This window comes from Haemorhous mexicanus, chromosome 28 (assembly GCF_027477595.1).
Source record: "Haemorhous mexicanus isolate bHaeMex1 chromosome 28, bHaeMex1.pri, whole genome shotgun sequence".
Taxonomy (NCBI): Eukaryota; Metazoa; Chordata; class Aves; order Passeriformes; family Fringillidae; genus Haemorhous; species Haemorhous mexicanus.
Genome location: NC_082368.1, coordinates 2549978 through 2568561, shown reverse-complemented (window position 1 = coordinate 2568561; position 18584 = coordinate 2549978). Strand labels below are relative to the sequence as shown.

The 18584-nt window shown below is 49.2% G+C and overlaps 1 protein-coding gene across 2 annotated transcripts; it reads right to left on the bottom strand.

Annotated features, from left to right (window-relative positions):
• Nucleotides 1–4087: 4087 nt before the first annotated feature.
• On the bottom strand, nt 4088–18502 carry LOC132339029 (Ig heavy chain Mem5-like). Of its 2 annotated transcripts, XM_059869073.1 has the most exons (7): nt 18399–18502; nt 17795–18119; nt 8934–8989; nt 5947–6222; nt 5203–5310; nt 4804–4920; nt 4088–4720 (listed from the first exon to the last, which is right to left on the bottom strand). In XM_059869073.1, exons 1-6 carry the CDS (start codon nt 18454–18456, stop codon nt 4805–4807), a joined length of 939 nt encoding a protein of 312 aa, XP_059725056.1. In that variant the 5' UTR covers nt 18457–18502; the 3' UTR covers nt 4088–4720; nt 4804. The 2 variants fall into 2 exon arrangements, 1 of the variants encoding a protein (XP_059725056.1); XR_009489590.1 differs by lacking the exons at nt 4088–4720; nt 4804–4920; nt 5203–5310; nt 17795–18119; nt 18399–18502 and adding an exon at nt 9232–9535 and having other exon boundaries at nt 6173–6222; nt 8934–9131.
• Nucleotides 18503–18584: the final 82 nt, after the last annotated feature.

Sequence of the window (18584 nt, the reverse complement as noted above, 5' to 3'; positions counted from 1 at the left end):
GGTCACCTGGCCAGTGACTGCTGCAGAGAGCAAGAGCAAGCCAGAGTCACTCCAAGGTTCAGTAGAGGACAGGGCAGTGCTGGTGGGGCTTTGGACTGGCAGTGGATCACTGCAAGGACAAAATCCTCCTCTTTCAATCCAGCTAACCCAAATGGGCAGAGATGGTGGCAGCGAGCCGGAATCCCAATGAAGGAGGCACCACATTTCCTTCCCTCCTTTTCCATGTCAGACAGGAAGCTTTTTCTCATTTTCCCCAAAGAAGCGGGCTGGATTTTTGCTATGGGAGGACAAATCCTTTGTGCTTGCCTACACAGGATGGTGAGGCACCCATGCTCCTGTCCCTGAAGCTGCTCTGGGTGAGCAGAGCAAAGACAAAGGGCTGTCCCAGGCAGTGGGACTTGTGCCCTGTGCTGCCATGCCCCAGCTGGTCTGTGCCAGAGGGGCCGCAGTGCCCCAGGAGCAGTGTCCAGTGCCAGGGCAAAGCGCTGGGCCCCGAGATCTGAGTGCAGCAGGGAGGTGCCCTGCGTGTGCCCAGGCTGCAGAGGAGGCAGCTGGCATGGAGGTGCCCAGCTCAGAGGCACAAGAGGAGCAGGGCTGCTCTCCCCGTGCTCCACAGGCATGGCTGGGCAGCTCCAGCCGGGGCACAGCTCTGGCTGCCAGCGCTCAGCACAGCTCCCAGAGCCCTGCAGAGCCCAGGGCCACGCTCAGCTCCTGGGGCCATCAGCCCTTGCCTTCACTTACCTACAATGGGCAAGAAGCCCACGCACAGGGCACTCCACATGGCCAGGCCCGCTCTCAGTGGCCTCTCTCCAGCTCCTCTGTGCCTGCACAACAGCACTGCCCACACCTGCCCTGCCTGGGCCTCTGTCACTGCTCTCAGGCCCAGTCCCTGCTGGTCCCTCCCTCTGCCTGTGACAACACTGACGGGGAGAGGTGGGGCACCAGGAGCAGAACTTGAAGCTCTTGGTGCCCTCCTGGCTGTCTCTCACCCTGGGTGGTCCCCATCTTTCTGTTAAGCCCTCTCCATAGTCACACTTTGTGAGATCCTGTGAAAGAGCCTCAGCCTTGCTTTGGCGTGGCTCTGTGGGAGCACTAAATTGGGAAATTCCATCCCCAAACCCCAACATCATCATTTGACATCCAGTGTGTGGCATGAAGGGCTGAGATGAGAACAGATCTGCCCCGAGTGGGCTGGAGACCAATCTGATCTCAGCATTAGTTGTATCAGGTATGGAGCCACTGGTGCCAAGGCTGCTGGGGCTGTTCCTGTGGCTGTGGGACCTAACCCTGTGTATGTTCCCAAAGGTGCTCCCCATGATGATATTGTGCAGGGCTGTGGGCACTGAGAAGGGGATTGGGAAGAGGCCAGAAACTCTCAGCCTCTGGAGGTGGCTCCTGTCAAGTGTTAGAGAAAGATATTCTCCCAAGGATGATCTGGTAGTGCTCCCAGGCAGGTGGAACCCCATGGCCAGAGACTCTATTTGTCATCAAAATAAAACTGTGTGGGCACAGTGCTGTTAGAGGTGCCCACGTAATGAAGGCTGGGGTGTCTCTACTCTGTCTCCTTGCAGGGTTTGTTTCAATACAGGTCACAAACGACAAAGTGCTCAGATTGTGGGAGGCTTTGGCATAGCCAGGAATCAACTAAGGCCGTCCCTACAGGAATTCTAGACTTGATTTTTATTTTCAAAGTTGTTCTTTGGAAAGACAGACATTGCCAGGAGCTCTGCACTCCCGAGTCCTCAAGAGATTTTCAGGGGAAGATCAGGTTCCCAATGCTTCAGTTCAGACTACGTCTGCTGACTGAAATATAAGGGAAAGAGAGAAAGAGAACATGCCCTTGCAGTCAGGTAATTAACCCTACTCCTAAAGAGTTTCTCTTTATGTTTGATCTAATTTTGTCAGGAGGTTTGCAGGACTTTGGGGCACAAAACAGATAGGTCAGATTATGCCTAGCAGATGCAGGAATAGAATTATTACCTTGTACTTTTAATGTGGTATAAGAAGACTGAAGGGTTCAGTGGTACAAAGAGGTGTATAGTGTTGCCCATTCTCATAGGGTTCTTCATTCTTCTTTCCCATGTAACCTCTTGGAGAGAGCTCTAATATTTCAGGATGCTTTTAATGTTCTCTGCCACTGGAGAGAGCTCTCACCATTTTGAGTTGCTCACCAGGGCAGATGTCAGATACCACACTCTGTGTGTGAGACTCACCAAGGGGGAGGAAAAATAAATGGGCTAGAGGAGTAAATTTTCCTCAGATTACTGTAAAAGTTTTCTTGAACTTCACATTGTGGGTGGTCTTGCACTGAAACTCAAGGATAAAGGAAGTCTCCTACTGCATTTTTTTGTGTTAGAGAATCAAGGCATTACTTTATTCTGGCCAAGATGTGTAACAGAAATAATTTCATCCACACATTGCATGGGTTGTGCTGAGAAAATCCTTCCATCCCACAAGGTTTTCACTGGAGTTTTCTTGTACATCTACAGTCAAAACCCACGGAAATTCATTTTTTCCATGATCATTGCTCCCAAGTTCCACAGTTTGTAGTATTTGTTTTTTTATTGATCCCTTCAATGTTATTTTGGTTCTCATTCTTGGTTCTCTCATTGATCTTTTCCCAGACCAGGTGTCTCTGACCATGCCAGGGCTGATGTTTGGAGCTGATGTTCATTAATGGTCATTATCTTTTGTGTATCTTCTGTGCTGCTCCCAGTCTGCTGGGATTTGAAGCTCATCAGGCCTGGAGTGCTGCAACAGTCCTTTGAAAATAACCTTCAGTTCCTTTCCCCCTGGGCAGAGGTGAACAAAACCCCTGACTAAAGGTATATAAAGAAATTTTGAACTTGTTCTCATTGTCCCCAGTATGAGAAAGGTGTCACAGATATGCAGAAGGATTGAGGCTGGACAGGACCTCTGGAGGTGGCTGGGTGTCCCCTGCTCTAGCAGGACTGTCTGGAGCTGTTTGCCAAGGACCATGTCCAGGTGCTTTTGAATGCCTCCAGGATTAGTGGCTGAACCCCTGGAGATTTGCAAAGGCTGTGAGCACAATCAAACATGGAAGCAAATTAATCTTTAGGAGAAGTAGCGCTATAAAAATGTATTGTACCAAAGAGTCCTCCTTTTAATTATCCTCAACTATTCTGGAATCGGGTCAATATTGTTTTTTTAGATGTCAGCATATTTCCACATGCAAATATGCTTCTTTCAACAAAGGGAATTTAAATGACCTTTCCCTCCTGTGCATCTGATTCCACTGGTTTTGCCTGAGGAAATATTCTCCAAATACAAATCTGCCAAAGAGATTGGGAAAAGGTGTGGAGTGCTTGAGAAAAATGTTGTGGGTGTCATTGGAAAATCAGGATAGAAATATTGGTGAACGGCTCCCCCTGATTGTGGATGAGGTGATATTTCACTGGATTTGCATTTGCCTTGCAAATTTCACAGAGCTTCTGCAAGGGCTGAGGCTCTTCCCTGGTGCCTGCAGGGCCTGAGGGTCTGAGCTGAGCAAGCTCAGTGCAGCAGCCCCTGCTGTGTCCTGTGCAGAGGCTCTCTTGAAGGCTGCAGGAACTCAGGCAGGGGGAGCAAAGCCTTATTTCCCCTTGAGGATGTGGTTACCTTGTGTTTTCAAAAGCAGGGGAGGGTTGATGCTGCCTGGTGGGACTGAGTCAGAAATGGTGACCACAGCATCCTGCCTGTAGCTTGTGAGAGGGGCATGAGCTGGGGAAGGTGTGGGCTGGGCTCTGTTAGGGAAGAACCAAGTTGCTATGGAAACTATCACTCCATTAAACCTCCCCAAATTATTTTCTATCACTCCTACCCCTGAGTGCAAAACAACAGCAGGGTTTCTTCTCTGCTGACAGGAGCATTTTCCTCCCTTGTGCCTTCTGCCAGGACTCTCCTCACTGAAGCTCCTGAATGTGCCAGAGAGACCCTTCCCTGTACAAAGTCTGCAAAAGACAAATTCAGCCAATAGAAAATCTACATGTTTAAAGCTTTATTCCTGATCCCAGTAGGCTTGTAGGGCAGTTGGATTTCAGAAATCCCATCCCAGCTTCAGAAGAAAAAGCACAGAAAACCCACAGCATTTTGGCCTAGCACAACTTTATTTTTGTCACTACTGAAAGATCCTAAAATTCACATGTAATACATTTGGCAGAAGAAATACAGGCTTAATCAAGAAATGAACAATGTCTGATTAATTAAATCACTCCAGATTCTACAGAGCTCCTCTTTTCTCCAGTACACACTTTTGGGTATTGAAACTATCTAAATCCCAAAGCTAGAAATGGCAGCTCCTGGGCTGGAATTGCCTCAGCAGTGCTACTCCAGTTCCACAGGCAGTAACACAACATGCCTGGGAAAGGTGCTTTTCAAAGGCCATCTATCTGCAGTGAGCACTGGAGTTTTCAAAGCTATTGAAGCTGGTTGGACACTGGTGTGTAAATGCCAGGAGAGTGGGGGGATCTACTTAGCAGGAGGATGAGGATAAATCCACTCTCCTCAGTGTTCAGAGGAGAGGAAACAGCAAAAGCCCTTAAAACTCTTCAGTGTAAATCAGCTGGCCAGGCAGGAGTGAACAGTGTTGCATGTCTTCAGGGGAAGGTGCTGCCTTGTGTCCTGGGTGGTCTGTGTCAGCAGCTCTGGCCCTGCTTGTTCCACCCCCTTGGGCTGCTGGTTCACGTTCTTTCCTGCTCTTCTTTGGGTTCATTCTCCATGTCTGGAAGAGCAACAGGATGTTTAAAGTACATTTAATGACATTGAGCCTAGGAACCAGTATTTGAGAGCTGTGAGCTCCCTTACCTCAGAAAAGAAACAACTTGATGCTCATGAGGGCATTGAAGGCGATGCTCTTTGCCAGCAGGACTCTCAAACCCAACACAGCCATGGACAGCATGTTCACTCTCTGCCCTCCAGCATCTGCTCAGTGACCAGAAAAGAGGGGAGAGATCATGGTCTAGGTTTTGATGTCGTGATCTTGGCAGAAAGTGGGAAATCCACAGGTGACAGTTTCAGGGAAAGCAAAGGCAGCAAAGGAACAGCCGAGAGAGAACATGGCAACAACAGGGGAGCAACCTTGGAGCAGCAGCTTGTGTGTGCTGAATGTGTTGTGTTCTGAGTCCTCTGCCCTGGAGAAAATACATTTCCATGTCTTTATCCCCAGAGAGCAATGTAACTTCACACCCTGTTTGGGTAACTCACCTTGTGCTGAGGGCTCTGTGTTGTTGCAAACCCGGTCACTGGCCCCTGACTCCGTTCTGGTTCTGTTTGGTTCCCCAAACCCTGTTACTGGTTCTTCAGCCTCCTCAACTGTAGCACAATAGTGAAAAGGCATTTTAAACTGTATCCACCATTTATACAGGATTTAAGAAAAGTTTAGAAGACATTTCTCCTAGATAATCACAGGAAAGTTTAGAGTGGGCCTCAGCTGGTCAGGATGAATTGCGACATGAATTTGAAGAGACAACTTCTCTATGCAGTTGCAGGAGACAGAAGAAGTCCTGCAATGTTTTGGTTTTACTATTTCAATGGCCTTCAAGACTAAAAGAGGAAAACCACCAAGTGTGACTCTTTATTTCAGCAAAAAACCCTCACAACACTCCCTTTAACTTTGTGTTGGTACTGGAAGGGCTGTTCCAGCTTTTGCTGCTGGAGGTTTCCTGCTATAGGCTAAAATATTCAGTCATAAGGAAATTCACATTTGAATGAAATAGATGGTTTCCTCCCTCTCCTTCCCAAAAAAAACTATCTCAAAGTAATTAAACAGTTGAAAAACCATTTATTTTAGATGCTTTGAAACATCTTTCAGCTCTCCCTGCTGAAACACCAAATGTCATTCTTATTTCTGCTGGCTGCCCAGGGCAGTGCTGTCCAGAAGGAGAACACCAAGCCCCCCACAGGCCACTGTCTCCAGAAACAGGTGACAGCTGTGCCACCAAACTGTACCTGGCTGTGCTGTTATCGTGCGGTTGTCGAACTGGGCTGTGCAGGTCACCTCTGTGTCTTCTGTCACCCTGACCACTTTAATTGCACTGTACAAGCCCTCTGACGTCAAAATGGATGTGCCCTGTTCATAGACCACCTCCTGAGAGGGCATCTCCAAGCTGATGTTCTTTGTAGGGGAGTTCCTTGCCAAACAAGCTGCGTTCCCAGAGCTGCCACCTCCTTCCAGTTTCTTTGATTTCATCACAATGACTTCAGGGTCAGAAGTTTTTGAAATGTCTGTAAAGAAAAGCAAGGTTTGGACAGGATTGATTTTACTGCAGGCTTGCCTGAGTGCTGAGTGACCCAAAATTCACATGTACTCCACTTGTGACTAATTTGTAACATTCTCATTTACTGTCTTTTATGTCATTATTGCTTGTCATTAGAGATACAAGTAACAAAAACGATTTCTTAAACTCACAACCAGTTGTCTTACACGAAAACTATTGGTGTCAAAAGTATTTCGTTTCCAACAAATAATTGTGATACTATGATTTCTTTCTTAAACAAAGTACCTTTGCCTCTTGGTTAGGTCCTATATGGAGAATAAAGAGTTACCTCAAAAAATGTCAGGACTTAACTCAGATTAGCAATTTGAATTAAAGTAAAAATGTGGAACTGAAAAGAATCCTCCAGCAGCCTTTCTTGCCAGAAAGGGCTCAGCTTATGAAAGGCTGTCAGACACATCCAAAAAGACTGACGGGTCTGCTTTGACAGGAGCATCCTGAGGGGTCTCTTGGGTAAAGAGAGGTGCATGAGGCTTTTCATTTTGTGTGGTGTCTGCCTTGCAGGTGGGTCGAGAGATCGCTGAGCTCTAACATTTTGTTCATCCCAGGGTACAGATGGAAGTTTGATCAAGGAGCTCTGATTTTATACCCTTTCCCCATCAGCCTCATGCCACTGCTGAGAAACTGAGGTGAAAGCCAAACTGTGCTCTGCCACAACTTCATGGGTCAGCTCTCCTGATCCAACAGGCAGAACTACACACTTGTCCACACCTACAGCAACCAGACACCCACCAGAAATCCAACACTTCCTTCCCAGCTCTTGTACCAGGCTTGGCCAGAGCCTGTCAGTCCTGTGCATTCTGTGTTCTCTGAGAAGACCTTGAAAGGCTTTTCATGTGGTCTCCTCTCCAGACTTTCCAAACAGCCAGAACACAAACAGGCTGCTTGTCTGCAATAGTTCCCTGGGCAGGATCTTCAACAAGCAATAGTATACACACTTCTGTTATAGTTCAGAGAGCAGAAGAGAATTTTTTTTTATCTGACCCCAGAAGGCTCACCCGAGTCCCACTTGTTCACATTCCCTGACAGTACAGCCATGAATTCCTACCACTGCTTGCTTCTGGAAGGGATTCATCTTTTATGTTTTTGTTCAAATTTATTTCAACAAAAATTTGTTCTTCACCTTTGCTTTCATCTTATCAAGTCACAGGAGAAACCCTATATTCCAGAAAGTAATGGGCCTTAGCATTTAAAATGAATCTTTAATCGGGAATGATGCAATGTGAACCAAAAAGAAAACCTTCTCTGTCCTTAACTGAGCCCTCAACAGAATATGCCTGGAGTATAGGCACAGTGACACTAATGGTTGCTATCTTATGCCATTTTCATTTGGGGAACTGGCAAAAGATGGGATAGCAAAATATTTGTGCTGTAAACACCTTGAAATGCATATTTTAAGTAGTAGCTTCCAAAGGAACTCAGACCGCGAAGAAGGAGGTTGCTCACATCCTGGAAACTTTGGCTTCAACTTATTAAATATCTCAGCAGACTCAAAAGGGACATTGATACTTTAGGTTCAATGGCTTTTTTTATCAAACGTACTTCCAGAGTCTCTGTGCAGCTCTGAAAAGTTCCTGCCATTAGCTAGAAAAAGAAAATCACTCAACAGCATGGAAAGAAGAGGTCTTACTTCAGAATGATTAATTTGCATTCCTTTGTCCCTTTGGAACTGGAAGTGCACTGAGATTGTTCCCAAATACACATTTATTCCCATTAAACAGATCCTAAAGACATGGAGAGATATTTGGCAGCACCCAAGGCAGTCCCACGTCTTTCTGGAAGGAGAGCAGGAGGTTTTAGGGATGCAAAATAACATGGGATGTTCTTGCCACACTTTAAAGATATGCAGACATCTGAAAGCACAGCAACAATTCCTGAGGGATGCACCTGATACTTTGGGATCACAGAGACCAACATCCAAAACCCCTCTGCCACACCAACACTCACATTTCCCTAGAAAAGCTTGGGGTGACAGGCACCTTTATTGTACATCAAGGAATTCCAAAGAAAGATAGAAATAACGAATGCTTCTTATAATCCCTACTCCCCACATTGCTCTTTTCAGAGTCCACACGACTTGGCAGCAAATTGTCTTTCATTCCAGGAGCTCTTGGATATGAGGCACATGGGAGAATTTCAGCCCAAGGCCATTTCACCTCCTTCCTGCTCTGTCCCCAGGGCAGTGGAATTCCTTACCTGGGCACACTGGCAGTGTGGTGCCGGTGTCAAACCAGAACTTCTCCAAACAGGAGTTACAGATCTGTCTCAAAACTCCTCATGCTGGGAGCTCTTCACTGAGCTCTGCATTCCTGCCCCAAGTCAGTCAGTGAAAGTCCACTGGAGAATTGGACACTGGACAGTAAATTTGGGCCAGAGTGCTGCCCAAAGTGGGAATAAGTTATCACATGCTAAGCAGTGCCCTGCTGGTGTTTGGGGACCATGGAATAATGGTGCTGTGCAGAGTCAGCCCAGTTGTTCCTGGGAAAGCTTCCTGAGCAGATCCAAGCTGAGGGTTTGGCTTGAAAGCCTGGCTGGATAGTGAGTGCATTCAAGGGATTATTGCAGCTGAAAATCCTTTCAGTGAACACAAACCATTCAATTCCCTTGTTCTCCCCATAATAATTTTAAATGAAGTTTTAGAAATAAAGAAATGTCACTTACTTGGTAGAACTGTGAGAGTCGTCCCTGGTCCAAATATAAGCTTCTTTGTCCACACACTGCTGAGACTTATTCCAATAACTCAATCTTTCCTCATGGTGTTCAAAAGTGTTGTAAAAAGAGGTGATGAAAAGCCATTAGTCCTAATTATCCATGGGTGCAAGTCCATGGTAGAATCCAGAGGTAGATTTACTTCCAAAACTGGAAAGGGAAAAAAGGTTAATTGAATTGTTCAGTGATTTCAAATACCTTGGTTGAGTATAGAATTTTCAACATCTCCCTTTCTTCCACCTTTTAGTACCTTCATGAGCTCGTTTATGTATCCAGGAGAAAAGGAAATAGAGGAAGAATGTTGTTCTTCTCTTCTTAATGATTAGAGTTTTCCATCTCCTTTCTTTCCCAAAATTTCTCACCTTCTTTCCCTCTTTTTGTTTTTGTACAGGTCCCTATGCTGTTTATATCATTGTGGTAACCCCGCCCATAGCACAGTGGTATATTTCATAACAAAAACTGTCTCTGTTCCACTACACAGAATTTTGGATTATACAGGCAGTCACATGACTTCTTCAGTGGTTTAAGACCCAACGCACCACATGAGGAAACACCATATGGCTTTCAAGGAAGGATCTCAAATAACATCAGAGAGGCTGAGTTGTAAATGAGAACTGGGGGATTACGGGACACCTCTGAAAATCTGAGGGAGTTAAGGTGGATAGAAAGCAGAAAAATAATCAGTACCTCTGGTGTTATTTCAGAGCATTTCTTACTGGTACCTCTTCTTGTAGGTACCAGTGGTAGTGTGAACGAAGCAGGCTGGCTCAGAGAGTGTTGGGAGGAATGGATTAAAAGCAAAAGACACAGAGCAGGGTCATAAATTGCTGAAGTACCTTCCTGCTGGGAATTACCCTTGAAAGCCCAGGGTGAACTGAATCCAGGGATCCTCTAGCACGGACACAGTTTAGATACCAGTGTCTCTCCTTGCCCTTGCCTGGCTGTTGTTCAGGGATTCCCTCAGATTAGCAAGGTCATGGAAATAAATGTATTCTGACTGAGTGTATGGCTTCTCCATCTGCTGCCTGTGCTGCCTCACACAGGTGGTAGTGGCTGTCCTAGTTTAAAAGACAGATGTCTGCCAAGGAGGTGGGAATCTCTCTTGGAATGGAGCATATGACCCCTTCTCTCCAAATTATTATAACTTTGAAATTACAGGGCTTTCAAGCAAAGATATGGGAAAAGGAAAGACAGTTCTTTACTAGCAAGTGTGTGTATAACAACTCAAACAAACAACAACAGCATTAACACCAATCAGAACCACACACCCAGTCCTGGCCTCTCTCGGCCGCAGGTGCTTTTCCCTTTGGTGCAGTTCCGGGCACAGCCAGAAGGGGCGCCGCTGGCTCCCAGCCGGGCATGGTGGGTGCAATGATTCCCCCGCGCCATCAGGGGGCACTGTGGTGCGAGCTCGGCCGCCTCTGCATGTGGGTACTGGTGGGTGGGCAGGCAGGAGAGATGGAGAAGGGGCTCCCTTTACAGTCCCACGGGAGCAGCCGATCCCAGTGCCCCTTTATATAGCGAAACCAGCTCTAGCAAGCTGGAGCAACAGGCTGCAACGGCAGAGGTGAGAACACCCACAGTGGTTAACCAAGTGTAGGAGAAACTCTGAAGCCGTGGCAGGAGCCATGGGTGACTGGGCAGACAAGGGGTGTCAAGTTATAGTGTCACAAAAATCCCTGAAGCAGCGGCAGATAACTGCAGGGCTGGGAGGGCGATTGCTCCTTTGGACAGCTCACTGGCCACGGCTGATCCTGGGATCAGCACAGGGCATGGCCCAGTGTGCTCCTGCCTCCCGGCTCCTGGTGGAGCACACACCGGCTCTGGGCTCCGAAGCCACAAAGGGGCAGGGAATCAAGCTGGCAATCCCTACTCACAGTGCCAAAGGAAAAGAAAGAAACACAGGCAAAAAGCACAGGGCAACAGTGTCTCCAGTCAGACGCCCTTGCCATGTGGCTCCTGAGTTGAGCAGCCCCTCTGGAAGGAAGCAGCAGCCCCTGGCCCCCAACTCTCAGGGCATCCCTGCTGCCCCTCACACATCGTGCTATTTCCTAAGCCAGGGGAGGCAATGACCATTATGAACACAAAACAAACACAAAAATATGAATGGGTAGGGAATTTAAGCCCTTCCGAACACAGAAATATGGGTAGAAAACATGAGAGGAATGGGAAGAAACAGGTGAGGCTTTTGTGGAACAAGTGGGACATCCCTGGGCTCCGGTGCTCATGAGGTGCCAGAAGTGTGTCAGGTGTCTGATGGCAGGACAGCACAGCTGGGCACACACAGTCAGGAGTTTTCTGGCATGTACTGATGCTAACTTACTAACACAAATGGCTGCTGAGTTGGACCTCTGTGTGCCACTGAGGAAGAATTGGTGCTGGATGTGAGGTGGTTGGGGTGGCTTTGGCTGCAGTGACCATGCACTCTTTGAGCTCAGCATCCTGGGAGAAGAGAGCAATGCAAAAACAGGACTGGAGTCCTGGGCTTCAGGAGAGCAGAATCTGGGATCTTCTGGGAGGAATCCCATGGGTTATGGTCCAGGACAGAGGAAGGGTCTAGGAGAGCTGCTCATGTTCAGAGATCACCTCCTTGAACCACAAGAATGGTTCCTATTGACAAAGCAGTAAGACAAACTTTGTGTCAGATGTCCAAAAGGATGAGCAAAGGGCTTCTGAATAAAGTCATAACTGGTAAATACAGAAGGTTCCTGCCAATTTGTTCAACAGGCCGTGATGATCAAATGTCTAAAATGACCTGTTTGCAAGAGCCAAGATCTCAGGTTGAATGGGGAAGAAATTGGTCTTGGGAAATTAGGTGGGTTGCTCTGCTGTTTCAGTAATTCTGGTAAATCAAATTTGTGTGTGTATGTACACACAGCTGTCTAAGGAAAATAGATGAAGTAGGGTCACTGTGTTTTCCTCCTTCAAGAGAAGGGAGGGAGACAGTTTGTGTGTGGTGGTTCAGTTGTTTTCAGTCACTGTGGTACGTAGTCCACACTGTGCTAGACAGTTCTACACAAACATCTGGGGGGGTTTGCAATGCCAGGTGATGTCTCCTCTTTCATGTCTTTGTAGTGCTGATTTGTTTTCCTGTCCCTCTACACTGCTCTACTTCTGAACATCTAACACTGTTCCAGAGGATTCTCTACACTAGAAATAACATTTTCATCCTTGCTTTTTTTGGCAGAGTGGACAGTTACTGTTCATCTAACTCGAATATTGCTCTCACACTTTGGAAAGAATATTATTGTTGGAAGTACCTCACAGAAACGATCTGGTTACTGGTTTGTCTTTTAACACACAACAAGAGAGTTAGGGTTAAATGCTTGAAAGGTTTTCTGGGAATCATCTGTCAAGCTTGTAAATTCTCAAGTTATTTTCATCCTATATTTTCTAAGCCTTCTAGACCTTCAAGCAGTACTCTCCTCAAAGCCTGTTTGCATGCCAGAGAAAAGATCAGTCCATGTTTAAGAATTGTTCAGGATTTCTTTTGGTTCAGCTGATGGTGCTTTAATTGACTCTATTTGCTGTTGTTATAGTTGAATGAAGCTGGCTTTCAACTTGATTGTTATCTTAGTCATATAATTAGTGGTAGCCTGCAATTGTGGAGCATTTTCCTAATCCTCCTGCAATAATCAGGGATGTTTTCAACATTAACTGTTGGTGACGGTTAGGATTTTTTCCTTTTCTTTCTCTCAGGGAATTTTTCTCTATTTTGTTGCCTGTAAGTTCCTTACCACAAAACAATGCTTAGAGCAATATTACCAAGAGAAGTTACTTGTTAATAATTTAGCTAAACACATGGCTTTAGAAAGAAGGGGAAGAACAAGCATTCTCATTTCACCAGTCTGTTGGCTGCTTCCTGGAGCTTGACAAGTCTGTGGCTGTTCATGGCTTGTTATTGGGGGCAGCAATCCTGGGCAGAGTAGATGGGAGGAAATTCAACTGAGAAATGATGAGCAGAATCTCTTTCTTTCTCTCTTGCAGAAACCAAAGGCCAGTGCTGGAGGACTGCAAGGGATTCGTGTGACAAATTCCCCTGTCAGCAATGTCTTGTCTGTACTAAATGCACCCAGATCTCCCAGGCTCCCCTTATATGTCAGCTGTTCCCTCCCTTGTGTTCATGGCCCTTCATTGCATTGTTCCCCTGTGTCCATGTCCTTCCCAGCCTTGGGAGCCCAGCAGGGGACACAGCAGTCCCCACTCCCAGCAGTGCTGGACTGAAGAGGGTTCCTCCCCAGTGAGCAAGGACTCAGGCCAACATGCCAGGAGGCTGCATGGACAAACGAGTCTGGGAAAAGGTGGGCCCAGTGCTGAATGGGATGGGGACCAGGTGACAGAGGATATGGGACAGGGCTGAGGTCCTGAATGCTTTATTCACCTCAGGCTTCAGCAGCCAGATCAGCCTTCAGCAATTTCATTTCCCAGAGATCAGGGGGAGAGGATGGAGTACACAATATCTATTCCTTAAAGAAACATGTAACTGTGCTGTTTTCTATTCCATAAGAATGGATTTTGTCCACAAAGTTCCAGAGAAGTCACTGCTGTGAGCACAACTCAATGCAGAATACACAACATCCACCTTCTTCTCACCCACCAAGGCTCTTTGCCTCACTGTAGGATGCTGTAAACGTGGCTAAACAAGGTTCCTACTTCCCAAATCTGTGCTGAGTGTCCATGAGGTAGGGGGCTGGGAGGTGCTCCAGGTGCCAGAGCAGAGACTCCCCTTGATGTGCACGTTGAAGACCAGGATGGTGCAGGTGATGACAAGTGATAGTGGAGCAGATATTGGCCCTACAGCCCAAAGAGTTTCCCACACAGAAGCAACGAGACATGTCCTGAGCAGGTCTGAGACTCCATGCAGAGCTCAGGTTGGAGCCTGTTTCTGACAGGAACTGTCATGTCATGGAAGAAGTAGCCCATGTCATAGCAGCTTCTCTGGGAGAACCTGCAGGGATCCACCCTGAAGCAGTCTGTTCCTGAAGGATGGCATGGCAAACTACAGACCCACACTGGAGGAGGTTGTGAAGAGCTGCAGTCAATGCAAAGAAACACAGTTGAAAAACTCCTGGAGAAATGTCTCCTCTAGCATGGAGTAAACACTCTGGAGAAGGAGAAAGGGCATGATAAGGAAGAAGTGGCAGAGAAAATGGGTTATGAACAGATGGTTGCATTCCCCATTGCTGTGCAATGATTGGGTAGATGAATGTTTTTAGATGTGTCCTTTTTCTTTTCTCATTATCCTATTCTGATTTGATTCACAAAAAAATAAATTCATTTCTCTAAGTCCATGTATTTCCCCATGGTGGCATTTCTCTGGCATGTCCTTATCCCAACCTACCAGCCTAAATTGCATTATATTCCCCCTATGAAATCATTTTCTAACTGAGGAATAGGGGCACTAAGACAGCCGCTTCCTGAACCCCTGGACGGCAACCAAAGTCAACTCACCACATCTCAACTCCATCTCCCTGGTCAGGAGCTCTGTAGTTGCCACCCTGTAGAGCAATGTCATCCCTGGAGATGTGGCTTTCCTAAACAGCCTGGCTGCACCCACCACAGCCCTCTGGAAGCTCCAGCAGCACATCCCCACCATTCCATGGCTCTGCAGCCAAGGCACTGAGGAGAAATGAGGCTGTGCTGGACAGGAGCCCAGGCAACATGCACCAAACCTGCACTTCCCCAAACTACAGCCTCTGCAGTTCCCAGGACAGATCCTCCTGCACCATCAATGGCACCAGCACTTCCAGCAGCCCTCCCTGCAGTGCCTTTTAGTGGCACCCAGCCAGAGGGACGTTTCCTGCACCTGCCATTGCCTGACAGGAGCCCTGGGGAGCACCTGCCAGAAAGAATTGCTGAGAGATCTGTCTTGCCCAGCTGGTGGGTTTTGGTTCACTCTGCTGCAGAGCTGCTCCAGGGTACTTCTTGCTCCACAGTAATACGTTGCTGCATCACCACGCTCTGCTGCCAGGATCTGCAGTGTGAAGCTGTTTTTGAAACTCTGCACTCTTCCTTTAAAGTGATCTTGGAAACCTTTACCATATTTATCACCTGTAGGGGGGTACAGTATGGGTAAATTAAGGTGGTATAGAAGGTAATCTTTTCCTGCAATGAGTAGCAGCTGGACCAATTACTAATGATTAGAATCAGGCCTGATCTTAACAGGCCACACCTGTAGCCAATAAGAATAAGTGGTATAAAAGTGTGCATTGGTAGAATGTGGTGTCAGATGACTGCTGCATTGGCCTTGGATAGTCAGTGCTTAGAGGAGCTGCCTGCCAGAAACATTGAGGAGTTGTGAAGCTCTGGCAATAAGAAATCCTTGCACTATAATGATGTTAGAACTCGTGTTATCTAAGACAACAATCACCCTCGATGTAAATCCATTCCAGAGAGCCCCATGGGCTCTGATGGTACCAGTTCATGTAGTAATTCCTCATATCACCTCCCTTTATGCTGCAGTGGAAGGTGAATTCATGTCCCTGTTGCACGGTTACTGTCCTGGGGTGCTGCTCCAAGGCCACCTGGCCATTGACTGCTGCAGAGAGCAAGAACGAGCCACAGTCACTCCAAGATTTAGCAGAGGTCAGGGCAATGCTGGTCGGGCTTAGGACTGGCACTGGATCAGTGGTTGGACAAAATCCTCCTCTTTGAAACCAGCTGACACTGACGGGCAGAGGTGGTGGCAGCTAGCAAGGCTCACAAGGAAGGAGACACCACATTTCCCTCCCTCCTTGGTCCAGCCAGAAAGGAAGCTTTTTCTGATTTTCCCCAAAGAAGCAGGAAGGATTTGCACAATGGGAGGACAAGTCCCCTTGTCCTTGCCAAGACAGGATGGTGAGGCACCCACTCTCCTGGCCCTGAAGCTGCTCTGGGTGAGCAGAGCAAAGACAAAGGGCTGTCCCAGGCAGTGGGACTTGTGCCCTGTGCTGCCATGCCCCAGCTGGTCTGTGCCAGAGGGGCCGCAGTGCCCCAGGAGCAGTGTCCAGTGCCAGGGCAAAGCGCTGGGCCCCGAGATCTGAGTGCAGCAGGGAGGTGCCCTGCGTGTGCCCAGGCTGCAGAGGAGGCAGCTGGCATGGAGGTGCCCAGCTCAGAGGCACAAGAGGAGCAGGGCTGCTCTCCCCGTGCTCCACAGGCATGGCTGGGCAGCTCCAGCCGGGACACAGCTCTGGCTGCCAGCGCTCAGCACAGCTCCCAGAGCCCTGCAGAGCCCAGGGCCACGCTCAGCTCCTGGGGCCACCAGCCCTTGCCTTCACTTACCTACAATGGGCAAGAAGCCCACGCACAGGGCACTCCACATGGCCAGGCCCGCTCTCAGTGGCCTCTCTCCAGCTCCTCTGTGCCTGCACAACAGCTCTGCCCACACCTGCCCTGCCTGGGCCTCTGTCACTGCTCTCAGGCCCAGTCCCTGCTGGTCCCTCCCTCTGCCTTTGAGAAAACTGAGGGGGAGAGGTGGGGCACCAGGAGCAGAACTTGAAGCTCTTGGTGCCCTCCTGGCTGTCTCTCACCCTGGGTGGTGCAGGAACAGACCTTTTGTTGGGCAGGACATGCTGTGGTGGGCTAAAGGTGATGTGTTTCTGAGGGGCCAGCCCTGGCCTTTCTCTCTGGGAGTCTTGCAGGCTGCTGCTGGGACTTTGGAGGTGACCAGGGAGGCTGTCAGCTTCTCCTTCCCCTGGCCCCCTGACCCTTGCTCTGCTAAGCTGCTGCTCCCACATGGGATGCCCCAGGATCTCTGCTCAGCTTGGCCCGGGCTCCTCACCTGTTGCCTGCACTCTGGCCCTGCACCCTCCTGGCTCCCCAGTGATGACACTTCTCCAGCTGCCTCTTCCTGTCAAAGCCTTCCCGGACCCCTGCCCTGCAGCAAAGGCAACCCAGGACTCTGCAGGTGCTTTGCATGTTCCACTTAAGAACAGGACCAAGGAAGGCTGAGTGGGACTGGAGCCAGGCAGTCACCAGGCTGATTGCATGACAGAAAAACCATGAACTTCCTCTGCAGAATAGAACGTTGCAAGTGCGACTTAGGAGAAGGAAAGCCTTCTTTGATGTAAGGCCAGGATCACTGGTGCTGCGTTGGGTTGGCACCTGATTTCTTAGGAACAGCCCTGAACCACTTTAAATCTTGCTCAGAGGCTGGTTTTGTTTCTCCCACTGTCTCGCCAGTGAGTGCCTCGGGTTGGGCAATAAACAGGAATGGGACACAGCAGTACCACTTTTGCCAACTGAGCAAAGGCGTATTCAGTTCTGTAATACTTGGTTCTCAGAAATAAAGCTCTTGGAGAGGAGGAAAGGGGACATTTGGAGTGATCACCTTTGTCTCCCAAGGTATCATTCTGTGAGAGAAAGACCATTTTTCTTAGAAATGGCTAAAAACCTGCCTGCTGATAGAGAAGTTAAGCAGAATTTCCTTATTTCTCCTGTACTGCGGACTCAGCTTTCTTTGTTTTTCAGCTCTTCAAGTGGAGCATCTCTCCAAGTTAAAAAGGCTATCAGACCTGGACCTCTTTAGCGTAAAGGAGCAGAAGCTGGTTGGGGTTTCAGCTTTGAAAATGAGCCCTGCAGGAAAGAGGGATAAAGTGGGAGCAAGGCATATTCTAATTGCTCAGAATTCTGCTCTTAATCAAATTGGCAATAAATCAGAAGCCCTGCAGTGTGCAGTAATGGCCAGGAATACCTATGGTACACAGCGATGGCACCTGACTTCTTGGAAACAGCCTTGAGACCCACTGGCTCCCGGCCCCTGGCCACTCTCACCTTCCCGGCATCTAAGGCAGGCTCTGCCGGGCCCCGGGAGGTTTGTGTTAAAGCTCATCTGCATTTCCTGTGCCCGTGGGAGGGCACAGAAATACCGGGCAGAGTCCTGAGCTTGTAAGGACCGCAATGAGAGATAAGCCTCGGATCGGGAATTGTCCCGGGAAACCTCGGCCCGACCCTTCACTGCTGCCCCGTAGTCCACTGCAGTGACCCTGGAGTAGCTGATATAGGACACCCACTCCGGGCTGCCTCCGGGTGCCTGACGGTACCACCAAATAGAGCGATCCTCGAAGGTGAATCCAGATCCGCGGCAGGAGAGGGTGACGGAGTCCCCGGGCGCTCGCTGCCCTCCGCCGGCCTCCTGCAGCCTCGGCTGTGCCCAGAGCCCTGCGGAGGGAGAGCGCAGGAATCGGGCAGGGCGCGAGCGCGGACCGAGGGCGCTGTCCCGGTGCCCCCGGCCGGGCACAGCCACAGCCGCCAGCCCCGGCCCACAGCCGCTGTCCCTGGGTCTGCCCCAGCCTTTGCCCGTGTTCCCTGCCCTGCCTCTGCTCCTGTCCTTTCCCCAGCCTCTGCCCTTGTCCCGTCCCTGTTCGTGTCCCTCCCTGTCGCTGTCGCTGTCGCTCGTTGCCCGGGCCGGGCTCGCTGCCCTCCCCGCCCGGCTCTCACCTGCCGGCCACAAGGCCAAGGCCAAGGCCAGCAGCCCCGGCCCCGGCCCGGCCAACATCGCTGCCGGCCCCGGCCCCGCGGCAGCCGCACAGGAGCCGAGCGGAGCCGCGCTCGGGCCGCTCCCGCCCGGCCCCGCCTCGCCGGGGCAGCGCCGGCGCCTCTGCCCGCCCCGACAGCCCCGCCCCG

Coding starts and splice junctions, on each gene's coding strand:
- LOC132339029 (XM_059869073.1), bottom strand. CDS start 18,456: ATGTTGGCCGGGCCGGGGCCGGGGCTGCTGGCCTTGGCCTTGGCCTTG. Junction 18,120..18,398: donor CTTGGCCTTGTGGCCGGCAG/GTGAGAGCCGGG, acceptor CTCCCTCCGCAG/GGCTCTGGGCACAGCCGAGG. Junction 8,990..17,794: donor CTCCCACGGGCACAGGAAAT/GCAGATGAGCTT, acceptor AAGTCTCAGCAG/TGTGTGGACAAAGAAGCTTA.